General features: G+C 47.9%; 1 protein-coding gene across 1 annotated transcript in view; it reads right to left on the bottom strand.

The window, feature by feature from the left end:
- Nucleotides 1-9,769: 9,769 nt before the first annotated feature.
- The window catches only part of ZBTB34 (zinc finger and BTB domain containing 34), a 28,792-nt gene continuing 12,223 nt past the window's right edge, over nt 9,770-26,338 (bottom strand). The window contains exon 5 of the mRNA XM_045845909.1: nt 9,770-14,863. Coding sequence (XP_045701865.1) covers nt 13,339-14,863 — 1,525 coding nt within the window. The 3' untranslated portion in view covers nt 9,770-13,338. The remainder of the gene's footprint in view (nt 14,864-26,338) is intronic.

Raw genomic sequence — 26,338 nt, 5'->3', positions numbered from 1 at the left:
CTAGCCTTCCCAATCGGCTGGTCGCAAAGGCGGAGACTCGCCAATCGGACGGCTGGGCGCGCCAGTGCGCAGCCGCTGCGGCCGCGGTCCTCTCCTGGCTCGGCCCCGCTGCTCCCGCCGGTGGACGCTGTCAGACTGCAAGGATGCTCCTCTGCCCGCACACCCGCTCAGCGCCCCGCCACGCCCATCCCCTTCCTAGAAATAGCATCGCATCTCGTTTCCCATGAATCCTTCCAGCTCTCGTGCAATTCCCCCTAAAATTTCTACCTAGGATTTACCGTTTTCAACAAGAAATGGTTTTGTGAGAGACATCACCTTAATGCCCATTCTTTACAACTGGGAGGTAGGCATGGAACACAGAACCTTAAGAAACCCCAAAGAGCCTTGAGTCCAAACCATTTATTTTACAGCTGGGCAAAATTAGGCCCCATGAGTGAAGGGTCTTGTCCAAGACCACACGGATACAAAGCTGGGAAATGAGCCTGTCTCTTGTCTTCCTGCTGCCAGATCCTTTACTCTCTGCCAAGTGCAATGAGGTAGATAGAGAGGTGAGGTTGCAGAGATAATAAGTTGCAAACAGTCGAAGCCAGGCCTGTGAAGCCTCGAAAATCCGGAACCACACACGCACACACATCTCTGTTCCGCATCCCACTGAAGAGAGGCCCTACATCCTGCTTTGCTCTGGGTGATTCCTGGACACATAGACAAGTAGAAAGTCATTTTGACAATTTTCAAATTCATTTTGTAATAGCATCAGAATATGGAAAGGTTTAGTTACTGTGTTTCCCCACGCTGATGCAGGGAGGGAAAGAGAGAAACAAACAAGGAAGAAAAGAAACAAAGTCAGTGGAAACTGAGCCATTTCTAAGTCTTCAGGGATCTCAGAGGGAAATTTCTGCCATTTCTCATTAATAGTCAAAGAACATACTTAACTATCACCCACCCTTAAAGCGTGACATGCTGATGGAGAGGGCCATCTCTCAGCACCTCAAGTGTTTGAGTCACTCTCAATGAGGGGAAGGATCTTTGGAACCATGGGAGGAAAGGAGAGTTGAAAAAGTCACCAGTGGGGATCCTCCAGGTCAGCTGCCTCTGCACAGACTTGTGCTTCCTGGAGAGCCCAGCTCTGCAACAGTTCAAGGAGCTATTTTCATTAGAGATGCTGCTGATCAACAAGGCAGCTGAGGTACGTGGACTCTAGGGTGGCCCTCATTCCTTATTTCCTGGTGCCCATGGCCTTGTGTGATCCCGTTCCCTGGGTGTGGGAGGCTTTAGGATGTATGTGACACAAGATTACAACCCATCTTGATAGGAAAACCTCTTCTGCTGACTTTAAAGGAGCAAGCTGCCCTATGGAAAAGACCCCTCAGAAACGAGTTTCTGGCCAACAGCCAGCAACAAACTGGGGCCCTCGGCACAGCAGCCTGCAGCAACCGAATGATGCCAACGACCACATGAGCTCAGACACGGATCCCTCCCATCCAGCCTCAGATGGGACTGCGTCCCTGGCCAGCACCTGGATTACAGCCTTGTGAGATCCTGAGGCAGAGGGGCCCAGCGAAGCTGTGCCAGACTCCTGACCCACAGAGACTGACATAATAGCTGTGCGTTGTTATAAGCTACAAAATGTGTGACAAAATTGTCGCAACAGTGGCAATGGAGGTGCCCCCAAGGTGAGTCACCAACATGGGCAGCTGGCGGAGACAGGAAGGACAAGAGTTGAGAATGAAATTTCCAATCGGGTCCCTTCCTGGAGACAAGGCTGGCTTTGCCACTTCCCAGGTGTGTGGCCTTACTTAGACAAACGTCCAAACCTCTCTAAGCCTCAGTTTCCTCAGGTATAAGAAGGTAATGTTCGGAGTGCCTACTTTGTAGGGTTCTCCTGAGAAAGGGGAGTGAGTCGGCCAGTGGCCATGAGGATGCACCTGCGGACCTCCAAAAACTGGGAGCTCATTTGACCAAGGGCCCAGCTCCTGGTCTCTGAAGCCAAATACAGTCACACCTCGGCACTCATACGCCTTAGAACTTGTGAAACCTTGTATTCGTCGCATTTAAAAGTCTCAGCACTCAGGGCTTGCTTGGGACTCTTCACACTTGCTACAACTTGCATGAGTCACGAAGCAGCCTCTTCAGAGAAAACGCTTCATTGTTCAGTACTTGTCAGTTTCAGCACTTGTCGCAAGTTCTGGAGCGAATGAACGGTGAGTGCCGAGGTACCATTGCAATGCATTTGCACGGAGGCAAACATATATACATGGGCTGCACCCAACGGCAGAGATGCTTAGGGGGGCCTGTCCCTGGGTGATGACGGGACTCTTCCGACAATCATTCTTAGTTCGAGGGCTACCCAGCAGCCCTCTGAACCCCCTCATGAGGTGCAGTGTGGGGCAGGACGCTTCCACACACTGCCTTCCCTCTCTCCTTCACTGGGGGTCAGACTTGCATCACCGTCCGGTAGCTCTCGCAGCCCTCCTCAGTTCCCTGCCCACTTCCCTTAGGGCTGGGTCCTGCGTTGGCATCGACTTTGCAGTGAACCTGGACTTGCACGGGAAGTACCAGGAGTGGTCAGGGAAACTAGAGCCCGCTCACCCGCTGCCCAGCAGGCAAACTGGCTGCTCTCCTGGAGGGACACAGAGAGCCCCTGGCAACAAGGCGTGGCTCAAAACGCTAAAGGTTTTACTGGTAGTGACCTGCGAAAATATCCCTGTGGAGCATACTCTGGTAGGTGCTATGATGCCAGAGTTTGAAAACATGGGGAAACCAATGCTGATAAAGACAGAGGGAGCTAGTTGGCTGGTTTCGGCTGAGTTGTACTGCAGAAGGATGACGAGAGAGGCAGGCTGTTAAGGAGCCGTTAATGGCCAAGGGCGAGACCTAGAGAGCTGCGGAGGTAGCTTGCAAAGAGGCCCTCATCACCTGTGGTAGTGGAAGAACAGGCACACTGCGTGGTGGGCTGAAGACCTGATTATGAGAGTCTAGAGCCCCAGAGATGTCTGAATGCCCAGCAAGGCACACCTGTTGGGGTGAAGGTCAGGGCCCTGGTGGGAAAAACCTAGGATCCTAAAACATGCGACGAGGCCACGTGGATGAGTGTTCCTGAGGATGGTGGCTCTGCAGCATGCACCCCAGACTCCTCCAGGCTCACCAAGCTGACTCACCTTTCCTTCGTAAGAACTGGAGTCACTACAGAGCTGGCAGGTGCCACGGAAGCCCTTTCTCACGGACAACAGGTGGCCTGCCTTCAGAGCTGCCCCCACCTCCCTCCAAGCTGCTAGGGTGGTAACTAGCGTTAAAACCCAACAAGCCCAGCTGGATACCACTGGGACTGGCAAAGGGCAAAAACAGACTATATGCCTGGGCACTGCAAGAATTAGTCAGCATGTACCAGCAGAAGCCAGGGAAATAACCCTGGGATGGAACTTTGTGGGTGCAAGATCAAGGAAGTGGGAGTATAAGACTAGGTAAACAAGAGCTCATTGACCTGGGGACACTTTCTCAGCACACGGGATTTAACACCCCAGCAAGGACCCCAGCCACTGCAGTAGCTCTGAGAAGCCGGCAAAAACCCATGGCCAGTGAGTGCTCAGTGGGGTGGAGGTACCCGAGCTGTCCTGGTAGATGTTAGAAGAAGTGGGGGTGCTGAAATGGACATACAATTGACCCTCACGATTCATGGTTCCCGTATTTGCAAATTAGCCTGCTGCTAAAATTGATTTATAATCCAAGAATACTCGCAGCACTTTCCAGGTCATTCACAGGCAAGCAGAAAAGAATGGGAGTGGCCCGATGTAGACACTCCCAGCAGAGGTCAAATGAGGTGACACTGTGCTCTCTCGTTCAGCTCTCATATGGTTAATGTATCCTTTCTGCAACCTATTTAGTGCCACATATTTGGGGGGGGGCATTTTTTAGCTTTTTGCGGGTGATTTCTCTGTTTAAACGGATCCCCAGGCATAGTGCTGAAGCTCTGTCTAGTGTTTCCAAGCAGAGGAAGGCAGTGAGGTGCCTTTCAAAGAAAGTGCATCTTTTAGATAAACTTGTCTCAGGCATGAGCTGGAGAGGTGTTGGTCCTGAGTTCCACATTAAGGAATTAACAGTATATTTTAAGGGGTCTTTACACAGAAGCACACAAAAAACAAAGTTGTGTTTTGATGGGTTCCCCCAAATGTGCGGAGACTCACAGCAACCTAATCCTGCAGGTCCTGCTGGAACAACGGACCAGTAGTTGCTGACTTAATTGGTGTTCACAATGACTGGGTAGGGCATCACTACTACAAATAACAAGTCAACTATCCTTGTCATTGGCAGACTTGAACTAGTCAACTCTCTGGCAAGGAATGCTGGGAAATGTAGTTCCCCTAAGCGTCCAGACCCTGCGATACAAGGGGGACCGCAGGAGGGGGGGGTGGTGCTAAACTGCTGACAGATAATCCAGTACAGTGTGTTAAACCATTTAAATGCTTCAAAAATGTTAACGGTTGGCCTAAGGTTTACAACGTACATCTTTAAGTAGAGTCTATCTTCAAGTAATACTGTTTCACGTGTACTGTCAGGATCTTATGACGCCGAGGAAACACATAATGATAGAAGGAAGCAGCTCCCGCTCCTAGGGCTGACGGGACAAAGGAAAGGTTCTGGTCGTCGACTCCCCTGTGTGTGCAAGGGACACAGTGTTCCCCCTTTTAGCTGGGTCTCCTACAGATTGATACAGTTCTGACACTACCCACCCAGAGACAGCATCAGAGCCCCCACAGAGGAACCATCCAATTCTTTCTGTCTAGGCTTTAGACCGTTATATCCGGAGAGCACCTGACTCTTTGCGAAGGGGAGCATTTCCACGTTGGAGGCAGAGATGTGCTGGCTGTGCCTTGCGAGCAGAGGGCTCTGGCTCTCCCAGTGCCTGCAGCTGGTCATCCCCTGGCCACAGTCAAAGTGGGGCCTTTCAACCGAGCCTGGGGCCAGGAGGTCCCTGGAGGCCCATTCTGAGGAAAGGGGACCCATGCAGTGGAGGGAAAGAAGGCAACTAATAGTTTAGTTATTGAACACCTAACAGCATTCTCGTTTCACCAGAAGCCTGGCCAGGGTGCAGCAGGCAAGAAGGGGTGAGTAAGGCCAGAGCATGGGGAGGCAGTTGTGTTGAAAGGGGAAAGAGAAAGCGATAAGAAGCCAGCAAATGACCCCCGTGCCTGCCCTCTGCAAAGATGAAATGGAGCAAGACAGGAATGTCTGTGCCCAGCTGGGTTGGCACCGATGCCTGTGAGGTTGGGCAAGCCAGAGGGCCCTGGGGAGCTGGAGGGTCGGTCATACGGGGAGAGGGAATGGGCACAAAGCCCTGGCGGAAATTCGGAGGCCAGACAGAGTCCATTCTCAGAGCCCAGATCTCCCAAATTAAAGGTGCCTTTCAAGTCTCACCTCAATGCTTAGAGATGAAAGGGGAGACAGTGAAGAAGCTGAGGAGTTAACGAAAAGCCTGCAAACAGCTCCAGGGAGCCGGATGTGCGATGAACAGAACATCTGGCAGGCTGGTTAAAAGAACAGTCACACACAAGTTGTTTGCTTTGCCAAAGAAGTGTTCTTCCAAGTTATGGATTCCACCACCTCAAATTCCAACAAGATTCTATTGGAAACACGTCTCCCAATCGCGTTTGTTCAAGTCCTGAAGAGGGACCAGGTGGGCAGACAGAAAGGGGAAGGACGTCCCCACGGGCTGGCCTCCAGGAAAAAGAGCCCAGAGTCACCTTTAGCCTAGAAAAGCCCCAGGAGGGCCAGAAGGAGACAGGACTGCTGGGACTGAATATTTTAAGCACACCGTGGTCCTGGGAAGCAGGACAGAGAACCAAGGGTCTATAACTCCAGGGCAGTGGGTTTGGGGCTAAGGATAAGGAAGGACTTTCGGTCACGGTAAGCTGTCAACCACTCAGAGTCCCTTGGGAGGCAGCCAGGCTCCACGAGCAAGTAGAAACTGGAGCTGACTTCTGCAGAGCACTCTAGCAGCCCCAGTATGGGGAGTCGGGGAGCAGAGAGCCCGGGGGATCCCTTCCTACTCTTGCAAGAGTGCGAGGGACTGTCCCTTCCACCTCGAGCACTCTGGGGAAGCGGGCAGAACTCAAAATGACTCATCCTCCAGTTCCCACGTTTTAAAGAGCACACATGCTCACGCAGCACCTGAAAGCAGTCCAAACTTGCAGGACCCGTTCTAGCTCAGCTAGTTGGGCCACGCACAGCTCCTAGTGGGGCCCAGGGCACAACAGGGGCAGATCTCGTGTTGACACGGAGCGCCCCAGGGCTGATCACAGTGCCAAGGCTGAGCCCAAAGGGGTGGAGAAATGTTTTGAGTGCCAGCACCTCACTGCCTCCCCAGCAAAGCTGGAGGTGGGCTTGTCTACATAGCTGGAGGGGCCAGCATGGCCACCAGCAACACCCAGCTAGCTGCCCCAAAAGAGAACGTCGCTTCTCCCATAGGGGCCCAGCCAGGCTGATTAGATTCAAGCTCTATTAGGACAGAGTCAGGGACGAATGACGTCCTAGAAAGTGACCTCTTCCAAAGATGATTAGAGGCGGGGGACCTACTTGCTGTTTGAGTTGGAGAGGAAAGGCAGTTCCGCATCTGCGGTCTGAGGCATGTTACCCCGTGGGTGATGGCATCATAACCCACTGTTCTCAGGTATGTGTATCACTCCCCCTCCCCCCCAATTGGGAGCAACAGTGCACTGACAGATGACAGCTGGGTCAGGGAGCTCTACTGCACACGCCTCGCCGAGCGCGGCACAGTGATCACTCAGCGAGGGCTCCGCGCGCTTCCCCAGGTTGGGGCTAAGGAGGTGTTCCCCGAGGTTGGTGTGTCCCGCGGCATCTGTTTCCTTGGAGGTGGCCTCTCTTCGCCTTCGTGTTCTGAAAAGGTATGCAAGTTAGGCCTGGTGTGAAAAACAAAAGGAAAAAAATCAAACGAGGTGTCTGAGTCATCGAGGCATGAGGAAGTGGCCCAGGAAACAGAGCTGAGGACCTGCAAGCGAGAGGGGACTGGCGGTGGCCCTCTGACACTGGGAAGGACAGCATTCGCGTCCCTGCGGCCAGGCAGCCGTGGTCAGTTGTAGGAATTATAATCGGAAGAAACAAGTGCAGACGGACCACGCCCTCAGGACAAATGGAAGGAGCTGGCTACTGCCAATGGCCTTTGCCAGCAACACAGTTCAATGCGTCTACACCTCTACTCCGACTCCGTGGTGTCTGCTTTAGGTGGCGTTATTTCCAGAACCACATCGCCTGGGGATATTCCTCTAATGGAGAGGCTCACCCCTGCTCCTTGACCCTGGGCTACTTCTCCAGCCTTATGGAAAATGCCACTGCCTCGAAAGTTACCTAAGCCACAGGAGTCCAACTCCATCATTTTGGACACACTGGGGCTAAAGGGGGGTGAGTCACGGCCAGGCAAAGCCATGGATGGCTAGACACCAGACCTCCAGACTTGCAAGTAAATGCACTTTCTCCATCATGCCTTTGGGTGGGTACCCCAGGAGTCCCCAGGCCTCCAGCTATCAAGTGAAGCTGGTACCTACACTGCCTCTCGCACTGTGCACTAGGTCAGTGCCCACTTGCCTGTAAAGCGCCCTAGTGAGAAGGGACCTTGCTTTACACCAAGGAGCAAGCGGGTTCTAGCAGCACAGGAGCCAGGTGTATTTCCCACCCGCTTCCCAGACGCCCGCCCCGCTCGATTCTCCCCTCCCCCGCCGCCCCCAGAACACATGCATTTGCTCATTCATTCGGTCCTTAATGTGTACCTGCCTGGGTGACAGGTCCTGTGCTTAGGGCATACATGCAGAGGAGGGAGCCGGTCCACGATCACTTTTGTCGTGGAACTTACAGGCTGGAGGGAGAAACATTAATTGAACACTCTCTCTAGTCGATATACAATTACCAACCGAAATAGGCGCCCTGAAGGGCAGGGCACACGGTAACAAAACTGTTCCAGGGGTCTGACCTAGAGGGGTTGCTGCGGGGCGGTGCTCCCTCAAGGAGCTGAAATCTGAAGAGGGAGAAGTTGGAGACAGCAGCACAAGCTCCCGCAGCTCCAAGACCGACCCCCCCCCCACCCGGCAGGAGAAACGGGTACATTCGAGGGAGCCACAGGGGCAGCTCTGCAGGGCGGAGGGGAGGGATTCCCCAGGGATTCCTCTGGGGAGCCTGTGGGCTCAGCAGGGCCCTGAAAATCCCGTCTTTGCCACACACGAGAAAGGTCAAAGACCAGCCAGCTTCTCTCTGTCCTCTTTCCAGCACCGTTGCGGCACCAGAGCTTTTATGAAATCCTAACCTTTCAAACACAGTGGTTACAGGAACTGTGCCGTTGCGGGTGCTCGTGGGACTCGCCGGGGCCCCAGGGGGCAGACACGGAGGGAGACACATTCGCTCTAGCAGCATTTTTATTTACAAACAGCAATTTCAATGGACTTTATTTATACCATAAAAAAGCCATTTACAAGCAAGAAACAAGGATTCAGAACAAAATTAAGCAGCACTGAAATAGTCATGTCACAAATCGAAAACAAAATGAATACAAGAGTAAAATATCATTTGAATAAATAGTTTTAAATTCATGCTATAAAATAATCCTTAATGGCAAGTTACTAGTTGATAACAGCATCCGCTTAGCTAGCTTCATTTACTTCATATGGCGATGAAGTGTGGAGTTGTGAGGTTACCAGTTTATATTGCAAGATAATGACACTGTCGAGTCATTCAAATTGCTCAACCATTTGTAACGGAAAACAATGTTAGCCCTACTAGTTCGAGTGGTGAGAGAGATGGTTTTCACATTAGGAAAATGGTCATTCGCAAAGAAAGCAGGTAAGTGTATCTCTTGCTCTATCGGGGCAGCAACCAAAGGCTTAGGCAGCAAGTCCAAAGGTTGGATTCACAGCATACTTGTCACTGAGGGGCAGCAAGAGGTCCGTGCACTGCGTCTGCTGCCAGGGGCACTCCGGGACTTGACCGAGAACTACGAGAGCCCCGTCTGTGCAGACCCAGAGAGAGGGGCTCTCTCCCGGGCCGGGAGGTCGAGCGGAGACGGCAGGCGCACGCGCGCGCGCGCGCCGGCACTCACCGGAAGAGACGCGTGCGGCGTGTGACAGCCGTCCGTCAAACCGGGAGCAATGTGAATGACTCTGCTGAACGCTGCGTTCAGTCGCACTGAGTAATGTGAAATCTATGACTTGTGAACTAGATAGTTTCATATAAAGAATTTACATAGTTCCCCAATACTTTCATATATAAAATTTAATAAATAACCCTGACCAGTCTAGAAGCACCATTCAAGGGGCCTGTGCCCTTGGAAAATAGTTCAGGTGTTGCATATTTGAGTCCCTTTCAGTGGAGGCTTCACAGGAAACCATTACAGAATTCAACAATGACAACGCGGACACGACAACGACGACGAGACATCACAGTAACTAAGAGAAAAGCTGCTAAAGTAAAACACACTGATTTCTTGAAAGTAAAGCTCATTCGCGTGAATGATTCCCCCCCTCAGCCCTTGGGTCGTGTTCCTGCAAACCCTGCCTACGGTCCAGGCTGTAGAGACAAAAGTAAAAGCAAAACCACACACAACAATGTGCAGGCCTGTAGTCTGGGCGAAGGGAAAACAAAGACTCGGTTATAACTGCTGTCATGAGAAAAGACATTTGCTCATGCTCTGGAAGATTTAAAAATGATCAATTTAGTTCTACAGTATATTCTGCTTAACAGTGAACCGACAGTATCCTTTCTATTTAAAAAGCGGCCAAGGCAGAGCCAACTGGGAGGTTTTTTCCACTGACCAAAAAATTAACTTGTCTTCATATACTGTATTTACAAATATAATTTCTAAATGTATTTACAGCTTTAGTAGAAATTAGAGGGTAGAGAACTGATTAAAATGAAAATAACCGTTTAGAACCACAAACTCACGTAAAGTATAAAATCCTTTGTTTTCACAGTTTGTAAGAACAGGTAAAACCCCTAGAGAAAAGGACGCTGTCACTGTCTTCACATTGTCTATGTGTGGGAAAGGTAGCTCAAGAAGAGACTCAATTATGAACAAACCTGTATGAATTCAGGATATATCTTACTGTAAAAGACTTCTTCACATATCACTTTAATCGTAATTGATTTTTGCATTTGTCATAAAGGAAACACCTAATCTAAAACTGTACAGAAAGAGGGACTTCGCTTTTCAAAAAGAGCTGTTCTAAGGAGTCACACAGCGTCCTGCGTCTGCGGAGACGGGCCGTGAGCTTCGGGGAGAGGGTGTTTCTGTTCTGTGGTCACGTCAGTCCTCCTGGCCCATCCTCACGTGACAAGGCACAAGTGATCGCTGCTGCCCGATCGGAATGGAGTGATCTCTCCCCCGCCACGCACACGGAGAGGCGTGGCAGGACGCACGCTCAGAGAGGCCGCACGGCCGTGCGCTGGCCCCCGCGCCGCTCCCTCGAAGCCCTGCGGAACCTTACAGTACTGTGTTATGGCTTGAGAATTCTTTCTTAACACTGCTAGCAGTGGAAAGGGTAAAGTGTTAGCAACACGAATGGGAGCAAGTGGAACTTGCAAAATGTGGAATCATTATTCGAGAGAAACTCAATCAATTTTCTGCCCCTTAACAGTCCCATTACAATGTTTGAACCTGAACTGTACAATCAAAGCAATGTATATTTTTGTCAAAGACAATTTTGGATAAGTCACTCTTTGGTAAACTCAAACCAGTTAAACAAATTTACAAGTACAAAGACTCCCGTGTACAGAGAAGGCTAAGACGGACACGGTGACAAGGACAGGACATTCGAGGTGCTCGCCCCAAGTGCTCTCTCCTCCCACCTGGTCGGACACACCGCAGATGCTCTGGAGGCCTCTCCAAGGGCCTCAAGCCTGAGAGAAAAGGAGGTTCCTTCCCTGAGCCTCACCTCTCATGTCCTTCATTTGGGCATTTCTTGTCACAAACTTAATTTTGTATCACAACACAAATTTTTGCATTTAATTCTTTAAACAAAAAATCAAAACCAAACTTATTCGTGTAAGGAAAAAAAAAAGCCACAAACATTTACCTGAAACCCCAGAACACATGTAAGTGGGTAAACACTGGGGGTCCAGCCTCCCCGTGAGGCACGCGGCTTTGACGGGAGCTGAGCAAGTGCTCCAGGGAGAGGGCAAGCCCCTTACTTAGGCAGTTTGACAGGAAAAGGCATAGTATACCCGATTCAGCAGGGCCGCCCCTCGGGGGCAGCGGGACTGAGTGCAGACTGTGCGCGGGGACACGGGTGCGGGCGCCACAGCCCACACGCGAGCACACCCCGTGTGCTGAAGAGATGCCACCGCACAGCTGCCACTCCCGGGGACGGTCACACACAAGGGCCTGAACGACTCACTTTTCTCAAAATAACCCCCCACGAAACAAACAAAAAAACAACCCCCCGACCCCTCCCCCACAATTCTTGGCATTTTAAGAGCCAAAAAAGCATGGAAAACCAGCAAACGTCTATTTTTGTATTCCTTTAACTCCTAGCCTCTGAGGTTGGTCTTTTTGCTTGTTTTCTTTTAGGTGGTCTGTGCTGCTCTCCGCGGAGGAGGAGGAGGAGACGCACTGGCTGTGAGTGTCAGAGCCAAGGTCTCCGGCAGAGTCTGCAGTGCTGACCTCCCACAGGCAGCTCGCAGCTGGTTGCTCACAACAAGATTGCTCTGTCGGACGGTGCAGTCCCACAGCAATCTTGTAAAGCCCGTTTTGTTTGCTAGAAGCACACGGGTGAACAAAATATAGAACTGAGGACATTTCCTAAAGCACTAATAAAACATTATTCAAATAGGTCTGTGTTTTTATACAGTAATGTGTTTGCCAGCACATGCTTTTGAGGTCTCTTTTCAAGCTATAAACTCGAGAGGAAAAAAACTGTAATTCACTATTACCATTTAATTTCACATTTTCTACGGCTATACTGACCTAAAGGATACACAACATAAAAATATAGCACCACGTGACCAAAATAAGAACGAGGTGAAACACACGGATTTGGTGACACAGAGTGTCTTAGAGGGCTCTGAACTGTTGGTTTCTGTACGCAGGAAACACTGAGTGGGGGAGCCTCGGAGGCTCTCGTTAGCACACACGATACTAAGAGAGATATATTGCTTGCAATTCCCGTAGAGTATATATCTTTACAAAAGTACAAATTCCAAGTTCTGCAGTTTCCCTGGGAACTGCATGTAGAAAAAGTTGCTGTGCACCTGAACTGGCTGTTTGAAAAAAGAAAGGAAAAACAAAACAAAACAAAATCAACCACAACACTGCTTGGAGAATATTGTAGACAGAACTACAAATCCCTTTCCTTTAGTGCGAGTAGTAACTCACGGTAGAGAGTGATTCGATTAGTTACCTGGTGTGTATGTTTCTACAGTACGGAATGAAGGTAGATTCGGAGGCCAGTAAAAACACTGAAAACCACTGCTCCTTTGGGGTTGGCTAATAAAACACGACACTGTGTGAAAAGGTCAGCACCACGGGTCGTCCAGCTCACCCACTGGACAACTAACAGAAATTCCAAATGGTTTCCAACTAGAGTTGAATACATTTTATGGCATTTGGTTTATGTATTTGTTACGAAGCAGAGCTATGAACACTGTGATTTGCTTTGCTTGCTTTTGGACACAATGATTAATATATATGAAAACCTATTAACATTCTTTCGTAAGGGAAATAAAGGGGCAAAACCCTAACACATTAGGTAGGGACGAGACAGAGTCAAAAGCTCTGTTCACATTGTATTAAATTATATATTCTTCTTACATTCACCTCAACCAGAATAAAACCAAATTTGAGAATGTATATATACTATATATATAATAATCATTTTATTATATATATATATAAATTGTCTAACTACTCCGTAAAAGTAACTTTAAATTAGAAAAGGTTACCCATTTGTATCAGCTGACGGCATCTCAGCCCCTCTCCACGCAAGTGCACTGGTGCCGGGGTGCGGCGGCCCGGGCGAGAGCGCACGCCCCTTGGCGGAGAATACAGGGTCAACCAGTTGGCATAGCTAAGTCACTGGCAGATTGTGGATTCCGAGTTCGGCCAAAGAGGAATACTGTCAGCCTGTGTTTTCCCTGGATATGATGCCCTTCATGCTTTGAGCTCCTTGGGGGAGGGAGGACGGAGGAAAGGATAAACACGATGAAGTGCTCCTTCCAGAAACCTTAGAAAAACTGCCAAGAGACCAAGAGATTTCCAGATGGTTGGGAGAACTAAAGATTACAACAAAGCAAATCACAACTATGCATTGATTTATGTGCTTTGTTTGGGTGCACTTCTTTACCATCTTAATCGGGAGCATCGGACACTGTGTGAATTTCCATCCGGGAATCGAGGGCCATCTCGGAGGCCGACGCGTCATTTTCTAGTTTCTGTTCCACGTACACATCTGTTCTCTCGGGGGACTCGATGCGACTCCTGACTTCCGAGACCCCCGGGTGGTTTTTCCGCAGGTGCTGGTTGAGGGTGCCTTGGAATGGAAAGCACTTGCCGCAGATCTCACAGCGGAACGGTTTGTCATCAGTGTGGCCCCGGATGTGGTACTCCAGCTGGTCCTTCCGCGTGTACTTCTTCCCGCAGAACTTGCACACAAAGGGGGTGATCCCCATGTGGAGTCGCATATGCCTGTCGAGGCTGCCTTTCTGGTTGAAGGACTTTCCGCAGTAAATACAGATCAGCCTCTCGTTGTACGGGTACCAGTGCCCTCTCACACTCCTCTCCCGGGGGCTGCTCTCATACCCGGGGTTACTCATCACAGCTTCGCTGTCTGAGCCCTGCACCAACCCCTGCAGATCACTGTGCAGATGGACAGACAAAGCCCGCTTTTGGCGGGCACGCCCTCCTCGGAAACAGCTCAGCATGGACCTGGATGGGCTGGAATTACTCAAACTTCCAAAAGCTTCCGCTACGCTGGTGGGCTGGGAGGCTGCCTGGGAATAGGAGTAGGCGTGCTGGAGCACAGACCCGTAGGAACCCACGTTCACCGCCACGACCTGCTCCCCGTCGACCATCTCGGTGTGGTAGCCGTCGTCCCCCAGGGAGGAGCTGTCGGAACAGCTGGGCCGGTCGGACTTCTCCATCTTCACCTTCACCTCGGTGATCTGGCTCTCCCTCACCAGCAGGTCCCCTTGCTCGTGGTCCCCCTCTATCTGAATCTCGTACTCGGAAACGCTCCCGCTGCTCCCTCGGTCCGAGTGCCCTTCCTCCTGCAGGCGGCTGCGCAGAGCTTTGCTGGGCGTCGTCTCCACCCGAAGATCGCTGCCGGCGGCGGGCTGCCGTACCTGAGAGCAGTAGGGAGGGGAGATTTCGACTGGGTTGGCGAAGAAGCTGCCGTCTTTAACTCCATTCCGACTCTCCGGGGTCTCCTCGGCGCCGACGGTCACTGAGTCCACGTCCCCGACGCTGATTTTCGAGTGGATGCTCTCCAGGATCTGCGTGCACTTGTCGATGACACACTGCATCTGAAGAAAGCTGGCTGCCGTCAGAAAACTGACCACATCCTTCAGCTGCAGGGACATCCTTCCAGTGTAACAAAACGAAAGCAACTGTTCAAACACATTGGGGTTTTTAATCACTGATATGGACAAGCCACTCATGGTACTTAGTGCGGAATGGTCCCGGAAATACGGGGAGCTGGCAGCGAGGACTGCTTTGTGGGCTCGGAACGGCTGACCCTGAATGTGGACAATGATGTCACATAGTTTCCCTTGCAGGCGGAGCTCGTTTAGCTGGCTCAGAACGGTGCTGCTGTACTCGGGCACGTCAAACTGAATAAAACTGCTGCTGTCCATTTCTACTGACGTGAAGCGTAATCTGCGGAAAGAGAAAGTTTCGTGATTCACAACGACTCCTCACTGAGTGCGAGCAGCAGAAGTACCGGCGGGAAAACACCACCACTACCACCGCAGCTACAGGGCCTCCTCGGGCCCGCCGGGCACGCTTCCTCTCACCTGCTTCCAGTCTCTCACGTCCTGGTCTGTTCACCTGGAGACAAACAGCCCTATGACTGACCGGCCTAGTATCCCAGCTGCCCAACTTTCATCCTGATCAAAATTAAAACATATACAGTAGGGTCATTTTGGTTCTGAAAAAGCATTTGGCACAATTCTAGGAAAAATACCTCCATTTCACCTCGTTCTGAGGATTTTTACTTTGTAAAAAAATAAATCCAATGCTCTGCCTTCTTTGTGCACTTCCAATTTGTGTTTGTCACTATACAGCATCCTGGAAACAGTGAACAGAGCTGAACCCTGCTTAGAATGTGAGCTGCTGTCTTAACGTGCATTGTTTCCCCTTCAGCTCTGCACACCTGTGCATCTCTCGGGGCTGGTGATTCACAGAGCAGCGCTCAGCCCCTTTCAGGGAGTCGTTAGGGTCAGCAGACATTTGGTCCTGACACATCCATGGAGACATTTGGTCCTTGACCACTTGGAATGGACCAAATATGCTCATGGATGTTTTTGATAGCACTAAATTACCAAATTTCAAGCACCCTTTGGCCTATACCAAATGTATCCGTGGACATTTTGGACAGGAACGAGTGTCCCACGAGGGGTTTTCAGACAGCAGGCGCAAAAAGAATGCCAGCTATCGCAAGTGTGTGGCCCTCCGCTAGTGCTCACGACACCAGCACACCCAGCACGGGCCGGCTGCCCCGTGCCTAGAATCCGCAGCAGTGAACCACTCAGCACTACAGACGTGTAGACGGCCCAGGCTGTATTCTCTGGCCAAAATAACAAAATTAGATCTAACTTTTATTTTTTAAAACCCATCCAATAAAAATGTAAACACTTTCTGGGTAAGTACTCAAAAGCAAAATCTAAAAGGAATAACACTATTTAAAAAAAATTAAAAATCTTACATCAACTCTGTAGCAACAAAGGTTTAGGAGTGACGTTTGCTACGTCTTCAACTTACTTGAGAATGCGTCCAAAAAAGAGATGAACAGGTGTGTGAAAAGGCAAACAGAGTGAACTGCTAACAAGTGTAGAGTCCACATGGTGGGTATGCGGGTGTTTACTGTAAAATTCACCTTTTCTGCATGTTTGAAATTTTTCAGAATGAAATGTTGATGGTTTTGAAACAACAAAATTTAACGGAAAGCCAGTATCTGACAATTGTTATTAAACAAATAAAGAATAAAAATTAGTAAAATCACTCATGAAGTTAGAAAAAGAACAAACCCAAAAAAGCAAAAAAGTAGTTAGTACAGAACAGCATATAATTTTAAATCACAAGACAATAGGCAACTAAATTGAAGATTCCTGCAGGAAAGGATTAATCAGTTCGTGTTACCAGATCTCATCAGTGTTTATCATGTCAGAATTTGAGCTGAAACATTTTAGTTATTAAAGAGCAATGCTGTGCCCTGGTTTATCCTAGATTTATAATTGAAGTCACTTTGAAATCTGTACAGAATTAACATATTTTTGGGGTAACATAAACTGGCAAAATTAAATAAAAGAGAACCAGAAGAACCAGAGCCCACATGGTCTTCAGGCCATCCACACTGTCCTGGATGCATATGAAAACGTCCGAAGCATTTCAGTTCATATGGCGCAGGTCTGATACTAGAAAATGGCAAACAGTGTCAAGAAGAACACTGCCAGCTTCACTAAGTGAGCGGACTTGAAAGTCCTAAAGGAAATAGTAGCAAACATAACCTATTAAGAGAATATCATAGTATGGCCAAACGCAAGGATGGCTGTATGTTAAGAAATACACGAATATAATTTGCAACATCAGTAAGTCAAAGAAGAAAAACCATATGGTCAAATCAATACAATGCCAAAATGCATTCTGGAAAGCTAAATGCCCTTTTCAATAGGGCAAAAATACTCAACAAGGTAGAAATATAACAACCGTTTCTTAATATAATAACAGTATCTACTGCAAACCAATGGCAACATCATTCTTTAAAAGCCAACATTATATCTGCATTTCCCCACAATGTATTTAGTAGTGCATGCCCATGAGCTAGCCTCCTATCCCTATCTCCCAGGGGTTAAAAACACATTAGCGTTATAACCCATCTGAAAAGTCCTGCAGACAAGAATTCCATTTAACTTAGTAGTTTGCAAACTCATTTAAGCATGAAACTCTTCTCTCAAGGTACACATGTTAATATTCCAAAGAGCTAGTGTTCCTTGGTGCACATGCTGGTAAACACCTTTGTGAAGGCGTTCCCGTTAGTGCCTGGGAGGGTACAAGGTGGTCTGCCCCTCACTCCTCTCACTTAACATTGTTCTGGAAGTCCCAGCCAAAGCCACAAGATGAGGAGAAAATTAATGCATATGGCCATTTAAAGAGCAGGCAAAATTACTATTCAAGGCAGATATTTCTTATGTAGAAAACATAAGATAAGCACTTCCGTGAGAATTAAGATCTAGTAAGTGAAGCGCTTCGAAAGTTACTGTACAGAGAAAGGCAGTTAGTTACAATGGTGACAAGCTGCAACCAACAACAGCAGCAGAAACACACAACACCTGGGGGCAGGGTGCGAACACCTGGGGGAGAAATACACAACACCTGGGGCAGCGACAGAAAACAGGATCTACAGGAAGAAAATGACCAGACTTTAAGAACACACATAGCATGCTTCTGGCAAGAAGACTCAATACTGTAGAGATGGATATTTTCCAAAAAATTTAATTTATAAATATAATGTACCACAATGGCATATTTTTTTAAAACTTGACAAAACAATTTTAAAATTATTCTAGAACATTGCTGTCCAATTAATATATGCATAATGTTTTCTAACAGTTACACTGTTTAAAAGAAAACTTTAAAATGTTAATAAATTTTATTTAACCCAGTATATCTAAAACATTATCATTTCAACATGTAATCAATAAGAAAAAATTACTTAAGTCTTTGGAATCTGATGTGTGTTTTATACCAACAGCAAATCTCAATTTGGAACAACCACATTTCAAACGCTCAATAGCCACATGTGACTAGCAGCTACCATATTGGACAGTGTAGATCTAGAATAAATATTGAAGATGTTCTAGAAAAAGAAAAATGCAGCCATAACATGTAGATGTAAAAATGTCTGATGAGGCTGTAATTCATCCAGTAAGTATGTACTGAGTGTCTTCCCTGTGCCAGGCACTAGGGACCCAGGAGAGCTACAATTCTCTCTCTCTTTTTTTTTTTAACAATTCTCTTGTTCTAAATTATGATAAAAGCAGTGAGACCTTTCCAAATGGGGGAGTGGTCAGAGAAGACCACTCAAACAAACGATGTTCCAACTGAGACCTAAGGAGAGGTTGGCCAGATACGAGGGGAGAGAGCTGCCGCGGGGAAACGGTCCAGTTTCCCAGACAGAAGGAACCCAACCCCGCGGACAGAGGCGGGAGTCCGCGTCGGGAAGGGGGGAAGGGCCGTGGCGCAGCTGGGATGAGGAGCAGCCGAAGCGCAGAGGCCCACGGGGCTGTCAAGGTAGAAATCGGACAAGGACGGGCCGTGTGGACCATCTCCAATAGTGGAAAAGGAGGAGTTCTTGAAATAGATGCTGCTTGAATAATATAAATAAATAATAATAAAGTTAGTTCCCCTCTTCATAACATACCCCCCAAAAAAACTTCTAGAGAAAACATGTTTAAGCCCCTAAAGACAGATACCAGAAGAAGAAACGCAGATTTAACCATAAAAGTAAAAACTTATAAACCACCTTTTATCAAAAAAGGACAAATTATTAAAAACAGAAGTATAAAACTCTCTTACAAGTCAATAAAAGCCATATATAACAATTGGAAATTAGGCCAAGAATACGAACAGACGCTTGTAAGAAATTTAAAAAAATAGATTTTAAACACAGAGATAAAAATGCTTAACAACTTTATCAACAAACAAAGAAAGAAAAATTAACATGAGACACATTATTCTTTCTCAAACTGCCAAGACTTAACACCACAGCCCAGCTGGCACCGGGGGAGAGAGGGAGCGCGCAGGCAGTGCTGGGAGGCACATGTAAGCAAAGCCCTACAGCGGGCATGTCTCTCTTCAAAAAAGTATTTCGCATGACAGTGGACATATAGTATTATATTGGTTTCAGGTGTAAAACAGAGAGATTAGACATTTAAATTAAAATGGGCATTTCTCTTAACTCAGCAGTATGGTCCATAAAAAAAGAAATCATGGCTACCGGCATGAGAATTTACTTGTAAGTCTTTTCCATTACAACAGCAAAACAATGGAAACAACTTACAAGTCCAACCACCGAGTATTAGTAAAGCCTAGTGCACCTATATGCTGAATACTGTTACTAAAATGATTTTAAAGAAGAATACAGACTTTGCTCCTCAAACTGTAACCCCCTTAAGGATAGGGATTTTTATCTGTTTTATTAACTATCTGCCAGTTTACTGCCTGGCACATAGTAGACATTCACTAAATGTCTGCTGAATAAATACTGAACAACACGGCAAAAAATCAGGTAACAGATCAACTGCAAATGAGCATGAGTGATCTTTCTGAGTAATGAAAATGGTCTAAAACCAGATTATGGTGACAGCTGTACGACTTTATATAAATTTATTAAAAATCACTGAATTATACATGTAAAATGGGCAGATTTTATGATATGTAAGTTACACCTCAATAAAGCTGTTAAAAATAGGTAGCAATAAAAGTAGGATATTTCCAAAGGTATGTATGCATATGCAGATATTAAATATACGTAGAAAAACACTGAAAGAAGTATAAACGGTACAAATACCATTTATACTTCTGCAGGGCATGTTGTAATATCCATCGAATTTCAAAGGCACGTCCTCTCTGACGGGGTAACTGTAGTTCTAAGAACTTACTACAGCATTTTCATAACAAAACAATCAAACCGAACCAAACGCCCATCAAAAGGAGCCTCACTCATCAGTCATGGCGCTTCCATATGAAAGGCTCAGTATGTTTCCACACATGCACTGTACTCTGCAGATGTGCACAGCACATTTCTGGGATGATATACTAAAACGCAAACTGCCTCTTGCACGGGGGCAGGGTAGTTGGAAGATCTATTAGCTTTCAGTGAACCTTTTTAGACTCTTAAAATTTCTAAACTAGCCCTGGCTGGTGCAGCTCAGTGGATGGAGAGTCAGCCTGCGGACTGAAAGGCCGCTGGCTCAATTCCTGGTCAGGGCACACGTCTGGGTTGCGGGGCAGGTTCCGGGCTGGGGGTGTCTAAGAGGCAACTGATGCGTCTCTCGCACACTGACGTTTCTCTCCCTCCCCGCCCTCTCTCTAAAAATAAATAAATAAAATCTTTAAAATTTTTTTCTAAATTGTGTGAATGTATTATTTACTACATTTAAAAAACTTTAAGACACCTCATCCAGTTTTTAAAAGATAAGAAAGTATCATAGCAAAAGCATTAGGAGCATGAATCTGGAGTCAGATGTGGTTCAAATGACACCAGCTTTCCACTTGCCGAACCTTAAGTAAGGCATTCTGTAGCCCTTCCGAGCCTCAGCTTTCTCATCTGTAAAACGGGGGCACTGGTCCCTGCGTCGCGGAATGTTCTGAAGAACGTACGTGGGGCAGGAAGCGCCTCGCACCACGGCCGCCTGACACACGGCGGACGAGGCCGCTACTGCAGGCCTCCTCGGGGAGCCAGGGCGGTGTGGCGAAGAGAACTGCCTGGAAGCCAGCCTTGGATATGAATCCTGGCTCTGCCGCTTTCCAATAAAAATAATCACGAACACAGCTATGTGGCCACGGACAAGTCGGTTCACCGACTTCCTTACCAAGAAAAGGTCTGGGAAGAACTACTTCCCAACCTGACTGCCCGACCATTACACAAGGGGAATCCACGCAATACGTGTGCAGAAGGGCTCACATGTAATGAGCACTCACCTGGGCTGGACGCCTCCCACAGGCACCAACCAATCTGACCCCCGCGAGCCCTGGGAGGGAGACGCTATGACTGTTCCTACTTTATGGGCGAAGAAGCAGGAAAAGAAGTTAAGACGCGTAGCAAAGGTCCCGCAGCTCAGAGGTGAACCCAGCCTGGCTCCAGGGGGCGCGCTCACGTCCACGCCAGACTGCCTCCAGGAAACACGGCCACTGCCTGGCACCTGCCAAGTGCCCAAATGTCACCTGTGCGTTGCATTGTTTTCATGACACAAGGGTGTGTAAACAGTGACTTTTGAAATTAAAGGTCAAAAGGAAGATGGGTTTAGCTTTTTCAAGGGAAAGAGTCTTGGGTAAGAGCCAACAGAAGAAGGAAAATAATATCGTGTTTCTGTGAGAGCCTGTAAAACTGAAAACGGTTCTACGACGAAGCTCCCTCCTCCCGCGTGGCCTTTTATCCTCCCAGAGGAAGAGCAGAGAACGACACCTGAAGAAACACCAGTGAAGAGAAGAAAATGAAACACCATGATTAACACCCACGAGAGGGATTCCATTCTTCTGCAAAACGAGAAAGGAGACGCTTCACGCCCCTCGCCTTCACATCAGCGCGTCCTCATCCCTGGCAGCGCCTGTGAGGTCCAGGCCCTGCCCGCCGCTGCTCCCGAGCAGCAGCGCCCCTGAGAGAGCGGCTTCGGAGGCACTGATGCGCGGGCAGCTCGCAGGTGCTTTAAGTCCCAGGCACACTACCAGGCTGGAAAGGGAGTAAAAACATCATTAAAAATCACAAGTCTGCACCCAATGCCCTGATTTATGGGGCCCGGCGAGCGGTCCGGAGGCAAAGGAAATCGCACCCTCCCGCAGAGACGCCAGACTCAGATGCAGTCCGACAACCCTCCGGTCAGCCGTCCCCGGCAGGGGCTGCCCGCTGCTGTCCTGCAGGTCTCGGTATCTCCCCTATGTGGACTGCCAGTGGGCCTACACCTAAGGTCTATCAATGTTCAGTTAATTTGTCTCCAAAAGAAAATACCTATGTATACGGTCAAACTTCACATCACTGTAGAGAGAAATATAAAATGAATTGCAAAGCTCCTTCCCCAGTTCCTCTTCCAAAAGATAATTGCTGGTTCAGAGTTTTTGGGTATTCTTTCAGAGGAAATTGTAGACATCTAGCCGCATAAACTGTCCTCTGCTTTTAAAAGTCCTTCTACAGCAGCACAAATTCACATACTTTTGCCTTTTCCACGGTTCATAGTATTCCCCGGCAGGCTATGTCATGATGTACCTTCAGCAGTCCCCAATGGACACCAAAATGGGAAACAATTTAAATAGTCGTAACATCGCCTGCCAGCAAAGTAAGTGCTGGGTTAATTTTTCATTTCAATCAATAATGCCAACGACGCCCCCAAAGGGGGCAGCAACTACCCTTTCAGCAACAGCACATGCAAGTGCCTAGTCCTCCCTAACTGCCAATAACAGTTATTAAACTTTCTCACTTTTGCTGAACTGATGGGTTAAAAAAGGTATCTTGTTTTGATGTACATTTATTTCATTATAAATGAGGATGATCATCTTTTCTCATGTTTAATGGCAATTTGTCTAAGTCTGTCTTTGAATTGCCTATTCATATCCTCTGCCCATATTTGCCGTTTTACTGAGTTGTCAGAACTCTTCGCAAATTAAGGAAATTAGCCTTTTGTCGTCTGCGCTGCAAGTACGTATTAGATTTAATTGCAACCACTAAATGGCACACTGACTGGGAATTTTAAATTATTTTTCTGCGTTTATAGGAAATATTCATTCCATTTCAATCTTCTGCATGCAGAAAACCAAAGGGAATTCAAAGACGAGTGAGAGTCCCTGTCTTGCAGTTTGGTACAAGCTTCAAGCAGATGCATCCCTGCTCAGACGTGTGGGAATGAGATTCACTTTTGATAGTGCAGAGAAGTGATTTATATTAGTTTTTCATTTAGACTAAGTTTGCAGCTGCTTCGGAAAACAATAATGAACTTGATTATTCCACTCACTAAATACATCAGAGTACTAGTTTTTTTTCTTTTTTAATATATTTTATTGATTATGCTGTTACAGTTGTCCCATTTCCCCCCCTTCATTCCCCTCCACCCTGAACACCCTCTCCTACCCACAGTCCCTCCCTTTAGTTCATGTCCATGTGTCATGAGTTCTTTAGCTTCTACATTTCCCATACTATTCTTGCCCTCCCCGTCTATTTTCTACGTACCATCTATGCTACTTATTCTCCGTAACTTTTCCCCCTCTCTCCTCTTCCCACTCCCCTCTTCATAACCCTCCATGTGATCTCCATTTCTGTGGTTCTGTTCCTGTTCTAGTTGTTTGTTTAGTTTGCTTTTGCTTTTGTTTTAGGTGTGGTTGTTAATAAGTGTGAGTTTGCTGTCATTTTACTGTTAATATTTTTTATCTTCTTTTTCTTGGATAAGTCCCTTTAACATTTCATATGATAAGGGCTTGATGATGATGAACTCCTTCAACTTGTCCTTATCTGAGAAGCACTTTATCTGCCCTTCCATTCTAAATGAAAGCTTTGCTGGATAGAGCAATCTTGGATGTAGGTCCTTGCCTTCCATGACTTGGAATACTTCTTTTCCAGACCCTTCTTGCCTGCAAGGTCTCTTTTGAGAAATCAGCTGACAGTCTGATGGGAACTCCTTTGTAGGTTACTGTCTCCTTAGCTCTTGCAGCTTCTAGGATTCTCTCCTTCATTTTAATCCTGGCTAATGCAATTATGATGTGCCTTGGTGTGTTCCTCCTTTAGTCTAACTTCTTTGGGACTCTCTGAGCTTCCTGGACTTCCTGAAAGTCTATTTCCTTTGCCAGATTGGGGAAGTTCTCCCTTATTATTTGTTCAAATAATTTTTCCACTTGTTGCTCTTCCTCTTCCCCTTCTGGTACCCCTATAATTCAGATGTTGGAACATTTAAAGGTGTCCTGGAGTTTCCTAAGCCTCTCCTTATTTTTTTTGAATTCTTGTTTTTTCATTCTTTTCTGTTTGGTTGTTTCTTTCTTCCTTCTGGACCACTCCATTGATTTTAGTCCCAATTTTCCTCCCATCACTGTTGGTTCCCTGTGCATTTTCCTTCATTTCACTTAGCACAGCCTTCATTTTTTCATCTAATTTGTGACCAAATTCAACCAATTCTGTTAGCATCCTGATCACCAGTGCTTTGAACTGTGCACCTGATAGGTTGGCTATCTCCTGTTCGCTTAGTTGTTATTTGTTCTGGAGCTTTGATCTGTTCTTCCATTTGGGTCTTTTTCTTTTTGTCTGGTCGTGCCTGTTACATATGAGGGGCGGAGCCTTAGGTGTTCACCAGGGAGGGCAACCCAGTCACTGGGTTGTGACTGGGCTGTATGTGGGGGTGGGGTACGAGAGGGAACAATGGCACTTGCTCCACTCTCTGTCAGATTTCAGTCCCTTCTGCCACCTTCCCCAAGCAAACTGGGACTTTCTGGTGCTGATTCCCTAGTGGGTGGGCTTGTGTGTGTCCTGGGACCCTGTGGGTCTCTCCAACGAACTCCCCTGTGAAGATGGGAGTCTCTCCCGGCACCGCAACCCCCACAGGTGTTTTCAATCGGTGTTTTGAGGCTATTTCCTCGAGCTGGGGCCCTGGGTTGGCGGTCTGTCTCGCTCCCCAACTTTGCCTGGTTTATCTGCGCGTGAATGTGGGGCCGACCAGTCAGCCAGCCGCCTTGTGCGCGGTGCCCCGCTTCACAATCGCCGCCTCACCGGGTCTGCCGGTTGCCACCCTGCGCCTGGAGTCTGCCAGGTGCTGCCTGTGCACCAGGGTCCGCCTGCTGCCGTCCTGTGCGCCCCGGGGTCCCTCAGCTGCTGCCTTGCGAGCCTGGGGTCTGCAATCCACCACTTGCCGTGACCCCTCTCTGCCCAGCCGCCCGACTCTGCCCTTCCTACTGGTCTGGATGAATATGTCTATTTTAACTCCTTGGTTGTCAGACTTCTGTACAGTTCAATTTTCTGTCAGTTCTGGTTGTTTTTTTTTTTTGTTTGTTTCTAAATTTCTGTTGTCCTTCTTTTTTGGTTGTGCGAGGAGGCACAGTGTGTCTACGTAGCTACACCTCCATCTTGGCCGGAAGTAGAGTGGTAGTTTTCAATTCAGCGGATTAATCACTGGTCTTTCTGTCACGTTATATTAAGCAAAAAAACCACCCCTGAACTAGGCATTTGCATTGCTTTATCTTAATTTAAAAAACAAGCACATATAAGCTATTTTTCTTCAACACCATTCATACTTATTTCAACAATACTTCATTTTTGTTTGTAAAAAAGACACTTTGGATAAGAACGTGAAATACTTATTCTAAAAAACATTCATGGAGAGGACTTAGTTGAAATGGTCTGTTGGAAGGTTCAGAACTGTCACTCCTCTACTTCATGATCCTCTTCTGCTCATTCAACTAATGGACACACAAACTGCCTGCTCTTGCGATTTCTTCTTCTTCTTTTGAATTATTTATTTTTAGACAGAAGGGAAGAGAGGGAGGAAGAGAGGGAGAGAAACATCAATGTGTGGTTGCCTCTCCCACACTCCCCACCTGGGACCTGGCCCACAACCCAGGCACGTGCCCTGACCAGGAATCGAACCAGCGACACTTTGGTTCACAGGCCAGCGCTCAGTCCACTGAGCCACACCAGCCAGGGGTCCTCTTTCAATTTCTTTAACATGAGAATGCTTTCACAACCCTGGAAACAGCGTTCACCTCACACACAGCCTCTGCCATGGTCTGACTCGGGTCTCAACGGTGGGTCCTGGGAAGGACCACCTCTGGTGTGTGCAGCCCGAACACCCGTGCACTGCCACTGCCGCAGCAGCCTCAGCAACTGTGAAAGGAGATCGCTTCCACCAGCCACCACACCCCTCACCCTCACCCCTGACTCAGGAAAGCGCAGCATCTTCACTAACTGAATATTCCACACGTGCTACACATGTCCTCGAGGCCTTCTGTGCGTCATTTCACCGAGTCCTCCCGGCCCTCCCCCGGAGGACAGGTGTTATTCCTCTCACCTCAGGGATGAGGACGCTGAGGCTCCAAGAGGCTAACTTTCCCAGACTGCTCTGAAGTCTGCCCATCTAGACCTGTGCGCAGCAAGTCTTGTTTAACTTGCCCACTGGGAGTGGGAGGACCAGCAAGCAGGAGGGGGCAGGAAGAGCTGAGGACAAGGCGGGATGGAAAGCAAGCTTTCCCTAAGTTACATCCCTGCCCCAGGTATATTCCGTGGTCGCCAGGGACAGGGACAGGCGGCAAAATCCGACTGCTGCCCAGGGCCGGTCCTTCCTCTGTGAGCACATCTCAGCAATACTCATCAAAGTTTCGAAAGCACATCCCCTATGACCAAGCAACTTCAGCGCTAGAAATTCAGTACGGTTCCCTCTCTAGATC

Source organism: Phyllostomus hastatus, unplaced genomic scaffold (genome assembly GCF_019186645.2).
Source record: "Phyllostomus hastatus isolate PE091 unplaced genomic scaffold, TTU_PhHast_1.1 phas_contig_495, whole genome shotgun sequence".
In the NCBI taxonomy this organism is placed as follows: Eukaryota; Metazoa; Chordata; class Mammalia; order Chiroptera; family Phyllostomidae; genus Phyllostomus; species Phyllostomus hastatus.
Note: the sequence above shows the minus strand (reverse complement) of the source record. Positions and strands in the feature narration are given on the sequence as shown.